Source organism: Oncorhynchus clarkii, chromosome 20 (genome assembly GCF_045791955.1).
Source record: "Oncorhynchus clarkii lewisi isolate Uvic-CL-2024 chromosome 20, UVic_Ocla_1.0, whole genome shotgun sequence".
NCBI classification, from domain to species: Eukaryota; Metazoa; Chordata; class Actinopteri; order Salmoniformes; family Salmonidae; genus Oncorhynchus; species Oncorhynchus clarkii.
This window is the reverse complement of record NC_092166.1, coordinates 13,817,073-13,838,606: the sequence shown is the minus strand read 5'-3', so window position 1 is coordinate 13,838,606 and position 21,534 is coordinate 13,817,073. Positions and strand designations below refer to the sequence as shown.

The following is a 21,534-nucleotide window of genomic DNA, read 5'->3' as shown; positions in this document are numbered from 1 at the left end:
GTGTGTGTACATGTGGGTGTGTCTCTGAACTGAAAAGTGAGGAAAGCTTTTTTAATTTACTCTGTCAGAGTAATTGTGTGGTGGGTTTCAAGGAAGTAATTAAATTGCAGTGGATTGGCAGCACTAATCTAAAAGTGATCTCCTGACCTGTTTCACCGGACGCGCTACTTTGTCTTGGACCTGCAGTTTTTGACTCAATCTCTCTCTCTCTCTCTCTCTCTCTCTCTCTCTCTCTGTCTCTCTGTCTCTCTATCTCTCTCTCTCTCTCTCTCTCTCTCTCTGTCTCTCTCTGAACATCTGAATTCTCGGCTATGAAAAGCCAACTGACATTTACTCCTGAGGTGTTATACTGTTGCGCCCTCTATAACCACTGTGGTTATTATCTGACTCTGCTGGTCATCTATGAACGTTTAAATGTCTTCAAGAACAATCTGGCCTAAATGGCTGACTCTTATAATCTCCACCGGCACAGCCAGAAGAGGACTGGCCACCTCTCGGAGCCTGGTTCCTCTATAGGTTTCTTCTTAAGTTACTTTTTTTCTAGGGAGTTTTACCTAGCCACTGTATTTGTATTTATTAAGGATCTCCATTAATTCCTGCCAAGGCAGCAGCTACTCTTCCTGGGGTTTATTATGGATCCCCATCAGTTCCTGCCAAGGCAGCAGCTACTCATCCTGGAATCGAGCCAAATTAAGGCAGTTAAACAATTTTAAAACATTACAATACATTCATTACAGATTTCAGAAAATATTACGTTTTTTTCCCACCTTTATTTAACCAGGCAGGCTAGTTGAGAACAAGTAACACGCTCACAACTGCGACCTGGCCAAGATAAAGCAAAGCAGTTCAACACATACAACAACACAGAGTTACACATGGAATAAACAAACATACAGTCAATAATACAGTAGAAAAAGTATAAATACAGTGTGTGCCAACATACACATGTTTCAAGTGTGTATGTTGCTTTACTCAAGCCAGTGGCATGTCGTTAGTAAAGATTGAAAAAAGTAAGGGGCCTAGACGGCTGCCCTGGGGAATTCCTGTTCTACCTGGATTTTGTTGGAGAAGCTTGCATTAAAGAACACCCTCTGTTAAAGAACACCCTCTGTGTTCTGTTAAAAAAAACATTTACCCCCGCTTCCACGCTTACTTTATGGAATTCAAAATTACAATGCTTGCCTTTCATAATTTGGTTAGATATACTTGGGTGTGGTGTCAGCTTTTGTTGCTGGCATGTCATGCCTAAGTTTGCTAATCTTGCCAATTAAAAAATAGTAAGTAGTTGGCAATATCAGTGAGTATTGTGATGAATGAGCCATGTGATTCAATGAATGATGGAGCAGAGTTTGCCTTTTGCCCGTTATTTCAACTAGGCAAGTCAGTTAAGAACAAATTCTTATTTACAATGACAACTTACATGGGAACAGTGGGTTAACTGCCTTGTTCAGGAACAGAATGACAGATTTTCACCTTGGAGATTAGATCCAGCAACCTTTCAGTTACTGGCCCAACGCTCTAACCACTTGGCTACCCGCTGCCCCAAAAGTTGTGCCAAAGCTTTTTACTATTATTCTTTGTGTAATTTCTATTTGTTTCATAGTGTAGTTCCTTCTTCTTTTTATTCCGCTTAGTCACATGATTTCTCAATTTGCAGTACGTTTGCCAATCGGTTGTACACCCAGACCTATTTGCCATCTCTTTTGCCTCATCCCTCTCAACCATAACATTTTTCAAACCATTGGGATTTAACAATATTTACAGTCATTTTCCTAATGGGTGCATGCTTATTGGTAACTGGGATAAGCAATTTCATAAATGTGTCAAGTGCAGCATCTGGTTGCTCGTCATTACAAACCACTACACATCATTATACAGCTTCCCACCAGAATGGGCTTTAGGTGAGGCAGATGAACCAGTAGCCCATATTACTTCAACAGTATTTAACATGAGATCTTCTCTAAGCTTTACAGGAATGTGGTTCTGAATATAAACGGCCACACCTCCACCTTTTTTGAATTGCTGTATTTTCTGTAGCTCTTTTTACCATGTATTGCTACCACTGTATCATCAAATGTATTATCGAAGTGAGTTTCAGAGATTGTCAGAATATGAATGTCATCTGTTACTATCAAATGATTGATTTCGTGAACCTTGTTTCTTAAGCTACATATGTTAACATGGGCTATTTTTGAACACTTTTGAGGCATTCAGGGCAGTAAGAGGGACATAAATTAGGTTACTTACATTGTGTCTTCCAATGCCCCTAGGATAATGTAAATTTGCTGAAGCGTTATGACAACTCAGCGACACAATGATAGAGGTTAAATGAGCTAGACTTGGGTCATTGATAAGTCATTGTCTTAACGCAGCCTTAAAATGCTGTGAAAGGATTCAGGTACTTCTACATATTGATTTGTTCTTTGACAATAGGCCTTTTCACATTCACCGCCTTGCAAAAGTATTCACCCCCCTTGGTGTTTTTCTTATTTTGTTGCATTACAACCTGTAATTTAAATCGATTTTTATTTGAATTTCATGTTACGGACATACACAAAATAGTCCAAATTGGTGAAGTGATTTTTTTTTTTTATGACTTGTTTCAAAAAATTCAAAAATATATATTTTTTAAAGTGGTGCGTGCGTATGTATTCACCCCCTTTGCTATGAAGCAACTAAATAAGATCTGGAAGCAACCAATTACTGTTGATGGAATTCCTTTAGAAGTCACTTAATTAGTTACATAAAGTTCACCTGTGTGCAATCTAAGTGTCACATGATCTGTCACATGATCTCAGTATATATACACCTGTTCTGAAAGGTCTGTCACGGCCGTGAATGAATAGGACCAAAGCGCAGCGTTGTGATCGTACATATTCCTTTTATTTAGGATGACGCCGACAAAAACAATAAACCATACAAAACAACCGTGATGCTTAAGGGCTATGTGCCACAAACAAAGTTAACTTCTCACACTGAAAGAAGGGAAAGGGCTACCTAAGTATGGTTCCCAATCAGAGACAACGATAGACAGCTGTCCCTAATTGAGAACCATACCCGGCCAAAACATAAATACAAAATCATAGAAAACAAAAACATAGAATGCCCACCCCAAATCACACCCTGACCAAACCAAATAGAGACATAAAAAGGTTCTCTAAGGTCAGGGCGTGACAAGGTCCCAGAGTTTGCACCACCACTAAGCAAGGGGCACCACCAAGCAAGTGGCACCATTAAGACCAAGGAGCTCTCCAAACAGGTCAGGGACAGAGTTGTTGAGAAGTACAAATCGGGTTATAAAAAAATATCAGAAACTTTGAACATCCCACGGAGCCCCATTAAATTAATTATTAAGAAATGGAAAGAATATGGCACCACAACAAACCTGCCAAGAGAGGGCTGCCCACCAAATTTCACAGATCAGTCAAGAGAGGGCATTAATCAGAGAGGCAACAAAAAAGACCAAAGATAACCCTGAAGGAGCTGCAAAGCTCCACAGTGGAGACTGGAGTATCTGTCCATAGGACCACTTTAAGCTGTACACTCCACAGAGCTGGGATTTACGGAAGAGTGGCCAGAAAAAAAGCCATTGTTTAAAGAAATAAATAAGCAAACACCTTTGGTGTTCGCCAAAAGGCATTTGCGAGACTCCCGAAACATATGGAAGTAGCTTCTCTGGTCAGATGAGACAAAAAAAATGCGTTTTGGCCGGAAAACGCTATGTCTGGCGCAAACCCAACACCTCTCATCACCCGGAGAACCACATCCCCACAGTGAAGCATGGTGGGGGCAGCATCATGCTATGGGGATGTTTTTCATTGGCAGGGACTGGGAAACTGGTCAGAATTGAAGGAATGACGGATGGCGCTAAATACAGAGAAATTCTTGAGGGTGACCTGTTTCTGTCTTCCAGAGATTTGAGACTGGGAAGGGGGTTCACCTTCCAGCATTACAATGACCCAAGCATACTGCTAAAACAACACTTGGGTGGTTTAAGGGGAAACATTTAAAGGTCTTGGAATGGCCTAGTCAAAGCCCAGACCTCAATCCAATTGAGAATCTGTGGTATGACTTAAAGATTGCTATACACCAGTGGAACACATCCAACTTGAAGGTGCTGGAGCAGTTTTGCCTTAAAGAACGGGCAAAAATCCCAGTGGCTAGATGTGCCAAGCCTATAGAGACATACCCCAAGAGACTTGCAGCTGGAATTGCTGCAAAAGGTGGCTCGACAAAGTATTGACTTTGGGGGGGGGGGGGGGTGAATAGTTATCCACGCTCAAGTTCTGTTTTTTTTGTCTTATTTCTTGTTTTTTTCACAATTAAAAAAGACTGCATCTTCAAAGTGGTAGGCATGTTCTGTAAATCAAATGATATAACCCCCCCAAAATCAATTTTAATTATAGGTTGTAAGGCAACAAAATAGGAAAAATGCCAAGGGGGGTGAATACTTTCGCAAGCCACTATATGTGACCAACAGGCTCGATTCAGTCTTGCTTAGCAAAATTTGAAATTGTGTTTTTTTTTACATTGGATAAAAGTAGAGACTCAGAGCTATAAAATGGTATATCATAAACTACAGTTGAGGAACAATGGGAAAGTAGTTGAAAGTTGCTAAACTTGTAACCTCACTTTTGAGAAAATGGGCTTTGAATGTTTTGGTTCACCCACTGGAGAGATCATCTTTGTCTACACCCATTCAGCATCGTTCACACCCTCTTAAGCTATAGCCCCGCCCGTAAACCCAGAGCGTTGTCAGATTGTCCATACGTCAATTCAGAGCTTTTCACTTTCAGAGTGCACACCGGATGCTCTGGCCGAGGAGTAGGGTTGATCCGAGCTTGACTGAACAGCAGTCAAGCACCCAAGCTAACTGGCAAACATTGGCTAGCTTGCTAGCTACTGCCCGACACGAAATGGTTGAACAGCTCACTCTGACCATTTTACTCGTCCTAGCAGAGCTGGTTAGGCTCTTTTATGTTATCCAGAGCTTTGGTGACTGCAACTGTGCTGCTGCAACAATTTAATTACGGAGACGAGAGTGCTCTGAAATCGGACTAGATAGCCAGAGCGAATTTACCAGCTATGTCTATCAACAGTTGTCGCATTGACATCATGAACATTCTATTGAAATGGTTACTTGCATAGTGGAGGCTTTTGTTAAGACATGTAGCTAGCTAGCTAGCTAAATAATGAACCCTTATCCCAACTCATGACGTTACTACCCTGCATGAATCTGCAGGTAGATAACTAACCAAGTTCAATGTTAGCTAGCTAACATTAGGCTATAACTAGCAAAGCAAATGGCTCTGAGATACTAACAATATTACTACACAGATCATACACGTAACGTTAGCTAGCGTGCCAACCAGCTAATGTTAGCTAGCTAACAGTACACTTTAACTTGAAATTAAAATGACTTTTCTTACCCGTATACATGGATGAACACTTCTCTCTATCTATCATGGAGGCCATGGTTTCCCTTAGATTGAAGATGTAATCCGGAGACAGGTGTTTTCTTCATCTCCTTAGCTATTATACTCTAATTCCACTGATTTCAAAACTCAGTCTCTCAGCATGTCCAGCCAACTCATTAGCTCAGCCAATCATGGCTACAAGGTTTCTGTCCTTTTCTGTGGCTTAACCAACTAGGCACATCATTTAATAATTGTATTCGTACTTACAAATAGCATACACATTTGTTATTAAGGCACATGAAAGTTCACATGTTCCAGAAGGCATTTCTGCCCAAAAATGAATTTTGATTTAAAAAAAGTTTACATTCAAATGGCTTTCCTGTGAAATAGTGACGCGCGACATATGCCAAGTTTCCTGAAACTTTGCAAACTAAATTGAAAAAGTTATACTACGTGAGCTTTGCCTGTGGGCAATTTAGGTTGTACTTTAGTCTGTTTAGATGTGTGCATTGATCAAGAGCTTTTGTACCTGTGAGGCAAACAACAGCAACAACACCGGGACCCAAAATTTGATAAATTAGTTTGTTTCACAGGGATACTGGTTGGGACAGCGATATCATATGCCTCAGGATGTTAGAGAGAGAAATAGAACAGTCTATGCATATTAGCTTCATAGTTATTGATTGTACTGCTTAGCTTTTCTTTTCATGGCCATGTAAACCTCACAGAGTTGGGAACTGTGCAAGAGAAAATCGACTAACAAATTCTCTCTCTCTCTCTCTCTCTCTCTCTCTCTCTCTCTCTCTCTCTCTCTCTCTCTCTCTCTGTCTCTCCCCCTCTCTCTCTTTTTCACCCCCCCTCTCTCTCCCTTTATCTCTCTCTCTCCCCCCCATCTCTCTCTCTTTCTCACCCCCCCTCTCTCTCTCTTTCTCACCCCCCCCTCTCTCTCTTTTTCACCCCCCCCCCCCTCTCTCTCTCTCACTCTCTCTTTCTTACCCCCCCTCCTCTTTCTTCTCCACAGTGAACAAGCACAAGCCGTGGATCGAGACGTCGTACCATGGGGTGATCACAGAGAACATGGACACCGTTCTGCTGGACCCTCCCTTGGTGGCCCTGGATAAGGATGCCCCTGTCCCCTACGCAGGTAGAGAGACCACTTTTCTGTTTACCCATCCTAAACATCCTTCAAAGAACCCAATGCTATGGGCTCATGGTGCTTCACTGACATGCTGCACAGTACTAGCTGTTGATTTGAGGCTGTGGTTGATTGGCATAACTGGTTTGACTTCTATGAGTGTCTTCCTACCCAGAATGCACTCATTCTCTTTCCTCACTTTGAGATGATTTAGTATTTATTAAGATCCCCACTAGCTGGCAGCTACTCTTCCTGCGGTCCAAACAGGAATAAAACAATTACATCAAAACAACAGCCTACATCAAACAATACACCATACAAGATATTATAACATTATTAATCTATTATTACAAATGTACAATATAAAATGTACAATACTACAGTATTACAATGTGTCAGAGAGGGACATCTAAGCAGCCTGTCTGTGTCTGAAAGGAAGTGTGTATTTATAGCTACAGTTCTTCATAAGGTATCTTTATCCACAACCATCCGCACTTCTTTGGTCTGACTGGCCAAAGAAAGAAAGAGAGTCATAACCTGAGCTGCTGGAGAGGAGAGAGCTACCTTTAAATATTGATCCCATTGAGCAGTTGTACTAGTCCCCTTTACATTACATGGAAATGCCTTGGAAGTCTTCCATGCTGCTTGAATGTCATGTTATTATTTCATAAAAAGTGATACACTTGATGCAGAAGTTGCCCTTGTCCACTGATCTAGAATCAGCTTACCCTATCCCTTATCCTTACCTTAACCATTAGGGGGATGATAAGTATCTGATAACATAAGTATCTCATAACATCAGCAGGACAGGGGGCATACTAGATTTGTGGTAAAGGGCAACTTCTACTTTAAGTGTATTTCAGGGCATACAGTGTACCACAGGAGGCTGGTGAGGGGAGAACGGCTCATAATAATGTCTGGAATAGAGTGAATGGAGTGGTATCAAACACATGGAAACACATCCCGTTACAGCCATTACAATGAACCCGTCCCCCCAATTAAGGTGCCATCAGCCACCTTTGCAGTGTACAGTATTTACATAGCATTTATAGGTTGTGTAATCTTAAATCTGTGGTTACTTTTACCAACTTCCATTAATACATAACATGTTATGATAGTCCTGCTTCATGTAAGAGGACTCGTTGAGTGCAGAGCACTGGCTTTTGCTTGAAAGTAAATCACAGCGTCACACAGGTAGGTGACAGTGACAGGCGACTTGTAATTAGACAGGGATTTTTGGCTCACAAGGAGGCTTTGCGGCAGGTACCGCTTTTAACCTCATTAAATTAAAATAACTCCAATTAATATCCACTCTGAGAGCTGTGGAAAACTGGTGCCATTTTTCTACGCTTTTAGTTTATTTTTTGACCATTGCAATGGTTTGAATAATACAGTACTAGCAAGACCATACGTAAGTGGTTTTCATGTTGAAATCCAAGATGGCAACGCAGTAGGTTGGGTATATCTGTTTTTGACTTATCCCGTGTCTTATCCCTTGTAAATAGCCAGTCTTTTTCATATATATCTTAATCTCACATTCTATCTACGAACTAAATATACTTTCCTGCAACCCGCCTCACCCAATGTGGTACGGATCTGCTATTTTTTTCCTTATAACTGGAACTTCCATCAGAAGCTAGCCAGCTAATTAGCTACTAGTCTTTGTTAGCCACGGCTAGCGGTCATCGCCTTTTGTTCCCCCCGGCATCAGACAGCCTTAGCTCGGACAACACCTGCCAGCCTTGCACAGCGCAATATCAACCCAGAGCATATCGAATTGCTTCTTTCTACCTATATCCCCGGATTCCTGCTGCTCTGGATCATTACACCGGATCATTACTCCGGATCAGCGCAGCTAGCTAGCTGCAAACGAGTGGCTATTGTTAGCTAACGTCTCTGTCCCAAAGCAAGCACCAGCTAGCTTTGAGCTAACCTCAAGCTATGCCCATATACCAGCTAATTCCAGGGCTACAATACCTCCTTTGTCAATTGGCCTAGACCCTTTATTGTCGACACGGAGCCCCGGCGATCCATCATGACTGGACTGCCGACGTGATCGCCCGATGTGGTCTCAACAGACTATTCTGTTACGATACGATGCCCCGACCCGCTAGCTTTTCTGAACGCTGTGTCCCCTGCTTGACTGCAGCAGTGACTACCAATCAGCACCCTGACTTACCTATTGCTGCTCTTTTGACCCTATGATCAATCGGCTGATGCCCCCTGGACTGTTTCAATAACACGGTACCTCATTTTGTTTACCTGTCGGCCCCAGCATCGAACTCAGGTCCTGTATGCACCTGACCCGCTCTGCCCATTCATCACCATTTACCCGTTGTTGTCTTAGCTCTCGTGATCAACACCTGTGATTGCTTTATGACTCTCTCTAATGTCAGTATGCCTTGTCTACTGCTGTCCTGGCTAGTTTTTATTGTTTTATTTCACTGTAGAGCACTCATTCCCACTCAAAATGCCTTAGATAGCTCTTTCGTCCCACCCCACACACATGTGGAATACCTCCACTGTACTCACATCCTACCATACCCTTGTCTGTACATTATGCCTTGAATCTATTCTACCATGCCCAGAAATCTGATCCTTTTATTCTCTGTCCCAATCGCACTAGACGACCAGTTCTTATAGCCTTTAGCCGTACCCTTATCCTACTCGTCCTCTGTTCCTCTGGTGATGTAGAGATTAACCCAGGCCCTGTAGCCCCCAGTTCCACTCCTATTCCCCAGGCACTATCATTTGTTGACTTCTGTAACCATAAAAGCCTTGGTTTCATGCATGTTAACATCAGAAGCCTCCTCGCTAAGTTTGCTTTATTCACTGCTTTAGCACATCTCCTTCACCCAAATCCAGATAGCTGATGTTTTGAAAGAGCTGCAAAATCTGGACCCGTACAAATCAGCTGGGCTAGACAATCTGGACCCTCTCTTTCTAAAATTATCCACCGCAATTGTTGCAACCCCTGTTACTAGCCTGTTCAACTTCTCTTTCGTATCGTCTGAGATCCCCAAAGATTGGAAACCTGCCACGGTCATCCCCCTATTCAAAGGGGGACTCTATTCCCAAACTGTTACCTGGTCTATCCTAGCCAAGTTCGAAAGCCAAGTTAACAAACAGATCATCGACCATTTCAAATCCAACCATACCTTCTCCACTATGCAATCTGGTTTCCGAGCTAGTCATGGGTGCACCTCAGTCACGCTCAAGGTCCTAACAATATCATAACTGCCATCGATAAAAGACATTACTGTGCAGGCATATTCATCGACCTGGCCAAGGCTTTCGACTCTGTCAATCATCGCCTTCTTATCGGCAGACTCAACAGCCTTGGTTTCTCAAATGACTGCCTCGCCTGGTTCACCAACTACTTCTCCGATAGAGTTCAGTGTGTAAAATCGGAGGGCCTGTTGTCCAGACCTCTGGCAGTCTCTATAGCTGTGCCACAGGGCTCAATTCTCGGGCCAACTATTTTCTCTGTATACATCAATGAGTCGCTTTGCTGCTGTATACATCAATCAGTCAATTTGCTGCTGGGGATTCTTTGATCCAACTCTACGCAGACGACACCATTCTGTATACTTCTGGCCCTTCTTTGGACACTGTGTTAACTAACCTCCAGACAAGCTTCGATCCCATACAACTCTCCTTCCGAGGCCTTCAACTGCTCTTAAATGCAAGTAAAACTAAATGCATGCTCTTCAACCGATTGCTGCCCGCACCTGCCCGCCCGTCTAACATCACTACTCTGGACGGTTCTGACTTAGAATTTGTGGACAACTACAAATACCTAGGTGTCTGGGTAGACTGTAAACTCTCCTTCCAGACTCACATTAAGCATCTCCAATCCAAAATTAAATCTAGAATCGGATTCCTATTTCGCAACAAAGCATCCTTCACTCATGCTGCCAAACATACCCTCGTAAAACTAACTATCCTACCGATCCTTTACTTCGGAGATGTCATTTACGAAATAGCCTCCAACACTTTACTCAGCAAATTGGATGGAGTCTAACACAGTGCCATCCGTTCTGTCAACAAAGCCCATATACTACCCACCACTGCGACCTGTATGCTCTCGTTGGCTGGCCCTCGCTTCACTCGCTTCATTTTCGTCTCCAAACCCACTGGCTCCAGGTCATCTATAAGTCTTTGCTAGGTAAAGCCCTGCCTTATCTCAGCTCACTGGTCACCGTAGCAGCACCCACCTGTAGCACGCGCTCCAGCAGGTATATTTCACTGATCATCCCCTAAAGCCAATTCTTCCTTTGGCCGCCTTTCTTTCCAGTTCTCTACTGCCAATGACTGGAACTAATTTCAAAAATCACTTAAGCTTGGGGACGCATGTCTCCCTCACTAACTTTAAGCATCAGCTGTCAGAGCAGCTTACAGACCATTGCACCTTTACATAGCACATCTGTAAATAGTCCACCCAACTACCTCATCCCCATATTGTTATTTATTAATTTTTTTGCTCCTTTGCACCCCAGTATCTCTACTTGCACATTCATCTTCTGCACATCTATCACTCCAGTGTTTAATTGCTAAATTGTAATTATTTCGCCACTATGGCCTATTTGTTGCCTTACCTCCCTAATCTTACCTAATTTGCACACACTGTATATAGACTTTTATATTGTGTTATTGACTGTACCTTTGTTTATTCCATGTGTAACTCTGTGTTGTTGTTTGGGTCGTACTGCTTTGCTTTATCTTGGCCAGGTTGCAGTTGTAAATGAGAACTTGTTCTCAACTGGCCTACCTGGTTAAATAAAGGTCAAATAAAAAATACATCCATGACCTTTGTTGGAATTTTTTCCGGGACCCAGATTGTCTACTACTGCTTAAATGCTTTCTGTTCCAGTATTCTGGGTCTGAGACACTGACCCTTAAAAAGCTTAGCCAAAGTTGTAAATTCCATGTCCATGACACCAATGTTTTCTCAGAAAATCTTAGGCACTTTATATCCTGACTTCTAGTATCTTCACTAATAGGGCAGAGCTGTTTTCAGAACACATTCCAACTCCTAGCAACCAACCCAAAGACCAAGCCAGTGAAATTTGAATAGTTAAGCAATGAGAGCGTAGACAAAAGACCCAACGGTTTGTGAATATTTCTCTCTGTGATTAACAATCTGCTCTGTGACTCCAGAAGGTCACTGCTGGTAAAATATCACCGGCGAGGGAAAGTGGTGTTGTGCTCTTTTTGGTGACTGGTGATATTTCTCCCTGGCTTTTCCGCAAAGCCTAGCTAATGAATGAAACTCATCAAATGGCTACCAAGGAGATAAAAAAAAAACGCCTTCAGAAAAAGCACTCTGTCCTAATCTATCTTTCTCGGTTATTCTCTCTCGCTCCTCAATTCTCCCTGTCTCACTCTTGCCCTTTCCATCTCAGTTTGCCTAGTGATCTCAGGGTGGCAGGTAGCCTAGTGGTTAAGAGTGTAGGGCTAGTAACTGAAAGGTTAGGGGTTTGAATCCCTGAACTGATGAGGTGAAAAATCTGTCTGTGCCCTTGAGTAAGGCCCTTAACTCTAATTGCTCCTGTAAATCTCTCTGGATAAGAGTGTCTGTTAAATAACTAATTTAAAAAAATAAAAAGAAGGTATATATCCTTAGCATTTTTCTCATTCCCTCTCTATCTCTCTAGCCATGTCATGCTCTAGGCCTGGTGGCTAGCCTCTATATCTTCTTCTTCTCTCTCTCCCTCTCTCTCTTATTTTTGTTCTTTCTCTCTCTCTCATTGTCTTCCTCCTTTTCTCTCATTTCCCCATTCTCTCTCTCTCATTGTCTTCCTCCTTTTCTCTCATTTCCCCATTCTCTCTCTCTCATTGTCTTCCTCCTTTTCTCTCATTTCCCCATTCTCTCTCTCTCTCATTGTCTTCCTCCTTTTCTCTCATTTCCCCATTCTCTCTCCTGTTTCCTTCTCTTTTTTTCCCATTCCCCCAGTTTCTCTCTCTCCATACCAGGCATGCTCTCTCCTCTCTTTCTTTCTTTCTTTCTTTCTTTCTTTCTTTCTTTCTTTCTTTATTTTCTATTTTCTTTTCTATGGGGTACCCCTCCTTCGAAAAGAGCACACAGTGCCACCAACAGAACAGAAGCAGATCTACCGCCAAAAGCATTTCCATTGCCCTCACCTTAATTTGCATTATATATAGTTATTTAAATATACATATAGAAAACTCTTGCAGATCTTAATTTCCACAATTAATCAATAATATGTGTAATAATGTAGGCAGTTCATGATAAGGATTGTTACCTGTAACCAGGAGTGTTACCTATAACCAGGATTGTTACGTATAACCAGGATTGCCATTACAAAAATGACATTTTTGTCAAACAATATTTATTTTACCAAACAATTATTATGATTCATCCTATATTGTCCCTAACAGCATTACCCCATAGCAACAGATGTTGGATACAAACAAACACACTCATACACACAGTCGAACCCTTTCCCCCACAAACAACCACAAGCTCAGATGTTCAACAGTTGTTCCATCCCCGAGCCCCACTCAAGAAAGGACTTAATGTGCGAATGCATATACATTTGCTGCTGTTTGAGAAGACATGCAAAATTAACCATTGTCAAGTCCTAGGTGATGGAGATCAGAACATCCCCTTCCCTTGAAACACACACACGCTGGTCCCTGGTTCTGACCATTTTACCAAGCATCTCTGTACAGTCAGATCTTTGATTATTTTGTGCCACTAGGGCCACAATAATTTGCCCTCTCTGATTGTCTGAGTTTGACCCCTCTCCATGTAGGTAGTGTTGCCAGCACTGCCACTATCTGGGTGGGGGCACCCCACCGGAATCCCCACCGACTAGGTACAAGGTCATCAAGATTCACATTAGCAGCTTTGAGAATTCCCATGAATATTATTCTCACCCATCAAGGGGCTTTGGCTTTGTAGGACCAACCCTGCCAGAATCTTGAGGGAGCGGTGCTGCTCTAGTAGGTCTCTGACCACATTCATCTTTCTGTTTTGGCTGTGTATAGGCTACTTACAGTACAGTAGGTCCATAAAATAAAGGTTCTTCTCCTTAGTGTGTGGGTCTCTCAGATGGGTGTCTAGGGTATAGGGCTGGGGACCGTTCCATCATGATAGGACAATAAATAAATAAACTATATTTATAATTTATTTTAAAATGTATATCCCATATCTGGACAAGCTCTCCCTCATAACCCTTGCTCACAGGCACACATGGGCTCTGGGATTTACAACCACTTACCTTTTTCACTCACTTAACTCCACACTTCAAACACAAAAACACACCCCACCTTCCATCACAATACACCTCTCTTTCTCTTTCTTTCTTTCTTTCTTTCTTTCTTTCTTTCTTTCTTTCTTTCTTTCTTACTTTCTTACTTTCTCCAACCCCACCAGCCAGACAGCCCATGCAGCAGGCAGTGACTTATGCAGCATTGCTCTATCCTGGTTTTGTTTCTGTGGAGAAAGGAGTGGGCCGTCTTTCTGGCACCACATTAATTGCTCTATGGGAACATGGACGCAGATTGTTAAGTGCATTGCCTATTTCTCTCTCCCATCCCTCCATTCCTCCCTCCTCCTTCCCCCTCCCTCTATCCTTCTCGCACAGCCGCTCTGCTTTGATGTAAAAGAATGATGATGAGTCTGAAGTCGATGATATATGCCGAGACAGGAAGGCGAGGTGGTGAATGCTTATTTGGGGGAGCTGAGCCCTGCAGAGAGGAGGAGCGTGGGTCTTGTAGTGTGACAGCGGGCTGGACTGGGGGGACTGCAGGAAGAAGAGGCAGTGTCCTCATCGTAGTTACGCCAAAGCTCTCGTCCATTCATCTCTCCTATAGGATGATGCACAATGAGGAAGATAGAGAGACAGAGTGAGAGAAAGAAAGAAACTAATGACAAAGAAATGAGAAAGAAATAGTAATTAGTGAGTGAAAGTGAAGAATAGCATGAGAAAGAGAGAAACTTTTCTCGTTAACATAAAAGAACCGTGATCCTGACTGTGGTTGTTGTGTATTTGGTGATTCCCACTCACAGTTACACTTCCGCAAAGTTTGTCACATGCACACTGTTCCAGACTAGAGAAATTACATTTCAACCACAACTAATTATGAACTATAATAAGGCAAAATGTAGTGGGTGGAAATGTATTAGTTTGACGTTTTTGGGGTGACATTTTGGCACTGCAGATAAGTGCTACTGCTTTCAAACCACACCATTTTCTGCTTGGCACTTACACTGTTTGTACCAAGTGTTTGTCATGCAACAGATTGCGTGTCATATTGCCACACAGTTTTATTTACAAACACCTTCTCATGGATGTTGTACAATCTTTATCAAAATGTTTATACGCTGTTTATGTTAAAAGGGTTCCAAATGTGTTCTTCGGCTGTCTCCAGAGAGGAACCCTTTTGGGTTCCATGTAGATCCCTCTGTAGAAAGCGTTTCACATGGAACCTATAACCAAAAGGGTTCTACCTGAAACCAAAAAGGGTTCTTCAAAGGGTTCTCCTATTGGGACAGCCGAAGAACCCTTTTAGGTTCTAGATAGCAACTTTTTTTCTAAGAGTGTAGGTTGAGGGGCGGTTTCCCAGACACAGGTAAAGCCTAATCCTAGACTAAAATGCACTTTCATGCTCATCATTTAAGGTGGAGGACGTTAATGTTTTCGTAACACATAACATGTTTCACTGTAAGGTGTGTACAATGATTAGAGGTGTTGGAGGAATTTGTTCCATGATGGTAAATTAAACTCATAGGACATGGCACACACACATACACACACACACACACGCACACCACATACACACACTGGACAGCTACAATAAATGTGCGATGGGGAATCTATAGATTTCCAAACTTTACACACATACATACCGTAACACATAAATCAAACAGATGCTGAGACTGATGCTTGTGTTCGGTGTCAAGCCTTTCTAAGGATTTTTTGAACAATCGTATAATAATCCTGACTAATGATCAGGATAATGAGGATTACGTGGGAAGTAACAGGCAATAAAACTACAGCGGAACATTTTATAACAACTAATGAATTGTCTCATAAATGCGTGGAGATTGAATGAACATTGGACGTCTGGATTGGACGTCTGTACATCCACTTGGATCTGGTTTATCATCTCCCTGCTGTTGAATGATCAGTGATTTGCCCCTTGTGGTCGACCGGCTGGCTAATTACTCTGACGTCCTTGGTAAACTGGTGTGATTGAACCTCTGGACACTTCAAATGCCTCTTTCACTTCCCCATGGGTTATATTTTATTTATCCTTTATTTAGTGTGGTTGCATGCCTTTCAGAGGGGTTGGGTTAAATGCGGAAGACACATTTCTGTCACGCCTGCACCTGCTCCCCCTCCCCCTCCCTGGCGCTAGAAGGCGCCAGGCTCCCCAGCATTATACACTCCTGCCACCATCATTACGCACACCTGCCTCCCCCCGTCACATGCATCAATCACCTCTGTCATTACCTCCCCTTTATCTGTCTGTTCCCAAGCTCTGTTCCCTGTTTCAGGATTAATGTTTGTTTGTCTTTGCATACCCGGTTATGACGCTGTCTCTGTCCTGTTTGATGTCTGTTCCATATTATTATTCCATATTGTGTGTGTGTGTGTGTGTGTGTGTGTGTGTGTGTGTGTCGTGATATCAACTTCCTCTACAGTATATAATGTTACTATTATAACAGTAATTTACATACAGTATGTACTTAATTCACAACTATTTTTCTATTTCCATTCTCCTCAACTGTCAATGCATAATCTGAATAATTACAGGAGAATGCATTTACCTTGGGGTGATGATACAGAGGTGATAATTGAAACCTGATGGGTGCTCTTTCTGTGCTGAAGGTGACAATGTGCTGACAGCCAGCAAATGTGTTACTTCTGGTTGGCGTTGCATCCCCACAGCAGTTTAAATGGTGAGCAGTACAAGTTGAGGCTTTGTCTGGAGATGCTTCTATGATTTCTATGATACTACAGAGAGCGAGGGGGAGAGAGAGGATGAAACAACAGAGGAAATAAAACAGAGAGAATGAGAGAGAGGGAAAATGAGATAAAGGAGGAAAGAGAGAGACGGAGACAAATCATAACCACACATACATATATACCTTCAGAAAGTATTCATACTGTACTCTTAACTTATTCCAAATTTACAGACTGAATTCAAAAATGACTAAATATATATATATATTTTTTTATCTCACTCATCTACACACAATACCCCACAATGACATTAGCAAATGTATTGACAATTAAACACAGAAATATCTCATTTACATAAGTATTCACACCACTGAGTCAATACAATACAGCTGTGAGTCTTTCTAGGTAAGTCTCTAAGAGCTTTTCACACCTGGATTGTGCAAGTTTTGCACATTATTCTTTAAACAATTCTTCAAGCTCTGTCAAGCTGATTGCAGATAATTGCCAGACAGCCATTTTAATGTCTTGCCATAGATCTCCAAGCAGATTTAAGTCAAAACTGTAACTCAGCCACTCAGGAACATTCAATGTCTTCTTGGTAAGCAACTCTAGTGTATATTTGGCCTTGTGTTTTAGGTTATTGTCCTGCTGAGAGGTGAATTTGTCTCCCAGTTTCTGTTAGAAAGCAGACTGATCCAGGTTTTCCTCTAGGATTTTGCTGTGCTTAGCCCCATCCTGTTGCTTTTTTATCCTGAAAAACTCCCCAGTCCTTAATGATTGCAAGTATTCCCCTAACATGATGCAGCCGCAACTATGTTTGAAAATATAGATGGTGGTACTCAGTAATGTGTTGTATCGGATTTACCACAACCATAACACTTTATATTCAGGACAAAAAGTGAATTGCTTTGCCACATTTCAGTATTACTTTAATGCCTTGTTGCAAACAATTGGCCTCATGGTGAAATCCCTGAGCGGTTTCCTTCCTCTCCGGCAACTGAGTTAGGAAGGACACCTGTATCTTTGTAGTGACTGGGTGTATTGATACACCATCCAAAGTATAATTAATAACTTCACCATGCTCAATGGGATATTCAATGTCAGCTTACTTTTATTAAAACATTTTACTAATAGGTGCCCTTCTTTGCGAGGCATTGGAAAACCTCCTTGGTCTTCGTAGATTAATCTGTTTTTCAAATTCACTGCTCAACTGAAAGACCTTACAGATAATTGTATGTGGGGGGGGGGGGGGGGGGGGGGGTACAGAGATGAGGAAGTCATTCAAAAATCATGTTAAACACCTTTATTGAACACAGAGTAAGTAAGTCCATGCAACTTATTATGTGAGTTGTTAAGCAATTTTTTTCTCCTGAACTTATTTAGGCTTGCCATAACAAAATAATTCGATTCTTATTGACACAATACATTTCTGCTTTTTTTTAAATTTTTTTTATATATTTCTAAAAACATAATTCCACTTTGACATTATGGAGTATTGTGTGTAGGACAGTGACACAAAATCTAAATTTGATACATTTTAAATTCAGGATGTAACACAACAAAATGTTGAAAAGTCAAGGGGTGTGAACACATTCTGAAGGCACTGTAAGTCAAACTTTTTCCTGAATCATGCATCCAGTCAGAATTTGGCCCAGTGAAAGGGCTGAGAAAGAGAAAAGGAGAGAAACAGAGCGATAGATAAGGAGACAGACAAAGACACAAAAAATAGAGACACAAAGAGAGACATTAAAAAGGAAGAGACCGAAAGAAGAGGAGAGATGGACTCCACTCCTGTATCGCCCGTTTTGAAGGGAGGGATCACAGCTTTCATCTACCAGGCAAGCAAACGTTGGAGGGGGTGGTGATAAAACCGCTACGGTGTCTGCCTCTCTCTCTCCCCCCCTGTCCCCACCCTCCCTCTCTCTCTGCCTGAGCCTGTGGGACCTCTATAACTTTGTCAGAGGAGGAAAATTCTTCCTCCCGCTCTCTTTCCTTTTGTGTTCTGCCGTTTAATTTCTCCACTTGCTGCCTGTGAAGTGAGGCAGGCCCTGGACATAAAACACAGGTTGTGGACTTCAAAAGGATGACCCTGTCTTCCGGGGTCTGATTATGACACCAGCTCAATGTTGCTCCCACGTGAGCCATTCACACAGAGAGGAATACAGTAACAGAGCACCTTTTTCATGATTTTTCATGATTTTAACAGCTTGGACATCCAGATTGAATTCAGCTCTGTTTCATGTTTGTTTCAAGAGATTGTGTCTGGATTTCCAGGTTAAACTCCTAGAAAAACCCCTCCAAAAGGGTTCTGCGGCTGTCCCCATAGAACTACCACCTTTGGTTCCAGGTAGAACTCTTTTTGATTCTGTGGAATTGGATCTACATTTGGGGGACAGCTGAAGAACCATTTTTGGTGTAGCGATTTCAAGACTCACTATGAGCATTCATAAGAGGACAATTGCTGGAATTCAGTTTTCTGTAGAGCTTTAAAGTACAAAAAGGAAATAAACATGCATTTAATACAGTTGGGTTTTAAACGCATAGCTAATACATAATACATTAAACCTGCGTGAACAGTACATAGAAAGTGTTAGATACCATTACTTCTCTTAAGAATATAGCATAATGAGTGGACTACTGTTGACTGGAGTGGGTCAACTACCTGTTGGTTGTGCTAAAAAAAATGAATTTATAAAGGAATAGATAGGCTGTAAATGGAACAACCTAAACAAAACATGACTTGATTGTTTTCATTGGGTGAACTAGGCTTTTTACATTGCCCAGTAGTATCTCAAGAAGAGAGCTTCAGAGAACATCGTTACTTACCACTACCAGGGTTCAATATGAGCATTTCATAGGACTTCTATTGACATCTTATTCCTTATGAAGTGAATGGTGAATGGGCTCTCTACACTGACATACAGTATTGATATCTCCATACCGCCTCTGGATAGTTGATTCACAGCTTCTACTACAGAGGTTTTCTGGGTAGTATCCTCAACAGGGGACACTCCACCTTGAATTATTCACACCCCTTCTTTATGAGAGTTTTTCTCCACCTCTTTCAATTTTTACAGTCATTTTTTAAAGAGAGATCAAGTGTGCAATGAGTTCTTCTGAGGCAATGTAGCAGAAATATAAGGAATAAACCCAGGGTATTTATCTGAGGTTATGTATTAATGGCTTTGGAGCTTGATCCTAACTTTGACCCTAAGTCTAAGTCTTGGTTGTCATTGGTTCCTCTGGGACTGTTCTACCGCTATGTGCATAGCTGTAAGGTTTTTTGCTGTTGTAATATTGCATCTGTATAGGCCTATTGACAGTTAATGTGTACCAAATATGTATTTGCTCAATAAAGCAGGTACAGTGTTGACTTCAAACAGAGTACCAGATTTCTGCAGAGATTGTAACTCCCCCAACTGAATATGCGATCGTACAAATAGGTGACATATAGACATAAACCACTGCATGGAAGTTTCCTTTTTGATATTGTGTCAGACTGTAGCAACATTTTCAATCCTATTCTCCCATTGTCCCAGTTAATAATACCAACCAGTGTATATCTCGCCTAGGAAGTCAAAACAAGCAAATTGATAGGGTCAGCTCCTATAAGTATCTTGGGATTTGGTTAGATGAAAAGTTGAAATTTAAACAGCACGTTGATAACTTGACCAAGAAACTGTTGAAATTGTTGAAATTGGGTTTCTATTTCAGGAACAAATCTTGCTTTTCAATGTTAGTCAGAGAATATCTTGTTCAGTGCTGGATTATGGTGATATTGTCTATATGCAGGCCTCAGCAAGTACCTTAAACTCTAGACACAGTGTATCATGGTGCTTTAAGATGTATTACCAACGCTAGATCACACCCATCACTGATCTGTATGCTGTGGTGCAATGGACCTGTCTCTCCACCAGGAGGCTAAAGCACGGGGACACTTTTGTGTACAAAGCATTGATGGGACAACTCCCTTTGTATCTCTGTTCCTTACTGAACAGATCAGTCACTCATTATAGTCTTCGTTCACAGTTGCTGCTGTCCTTGTCTGTTCCTAAGGCTAGAACTGAGATGGGGAAACAATATTTTTCCCGTAATGCCCCTGGAACATGTTTCAGAAGGTTTTAAATTAGGGGAGTTAGTGTCCTTGTCTGTTTTTAAGACTCTGATCGACCACACTGTTTGTGACAACTGCAGTTGCTTCTAATCTTCAATTGTACCTTTAACTTGTGACACGTTGTATTATGTGTGTATTCTGTGTTTTCTGTAATGTTTTATGGACACGCTGCTATTTCCCTGTTTTGCCTTCTTGCCAGGTCACCCTCGCAAAATAGGTTTTTAACCTCAATGGGTTTTACCTGGTTAAATAAAGGTTCAATAAAAATAAATAAAAGGGTTGATTATAATCATAAAATCTAATTCCCAAGATCTAAATGCTATGTCAAATTCTGTCTTTGAAAGTAATTAATCAGAGCTGGTTGTAATAGTATATCAAAGGCTAGAGGATTAGAACTAATGAGATTGGAGCCTCCTGTGTTTCTCAGAGAGGCTCAGGGTTCAAAGCCTAGCTGGATAAAAGACCAGTCGGGTACCTGGAGGTACTGCAATCTGCTTTTGTACGGGGTGATATCATCGTTAGCAAGGCTTGCATCATTGTCTCCCCAACTGGCGGGATTCTGGCATTATTTACCAGACACAGACAGTATAGCCTTTATTTGTACATAAAGAGTCCAATAAGAAGAATATCTACCTAGTCCTTATGGTCTGACCCATAGTTCATGGTCAAATAATTGAATGACTATTGTCAGTTTTGAAAGAGCTAATTCATAGAGGCACTGTGGTAACCTTGCAGAGTTAGAATTACAAGTTGAGCAGAAGGATTGTATTCATGCAGTAGCCTATACACAATGTTTCAAGGCGCATGATTCTGTGCACACTGCAGTTTTTTGTTGTAAAGGTGTGTACGGGAATGTGCGTGTGCAGCATGGGTTCTGTGTGTCCCTTTGTCCGAGTATGTGTTTCCAGTGTAAGTGGTGATGATTTGTCA

At 41.7% G+C, this 21,534-nt stretch overlaps 1 protein-coding gene across 1 annotated transcript in view; it reads left to right on the top strand.

Annotated features, from left to right (window-relative positions):
• The window catches only part of LOC139375954 (calsyntenin-2-like), a 265,000-nt gene that overhangs the window by 114,267 nt on the left and 129,199 nt on the right, over positions 1–21,534 (top strand). The window contains exon 2 of the mRNA XM_071117937.1: positions 6,439–6,561. Within this exon, the coding sequence (XP_070974038.1) occupies positions 6,439–6,561 (123 nt within the window). The remainder of the gene's footprint in view (positions 1–6,438; positions 6,562–21,534) is intronic.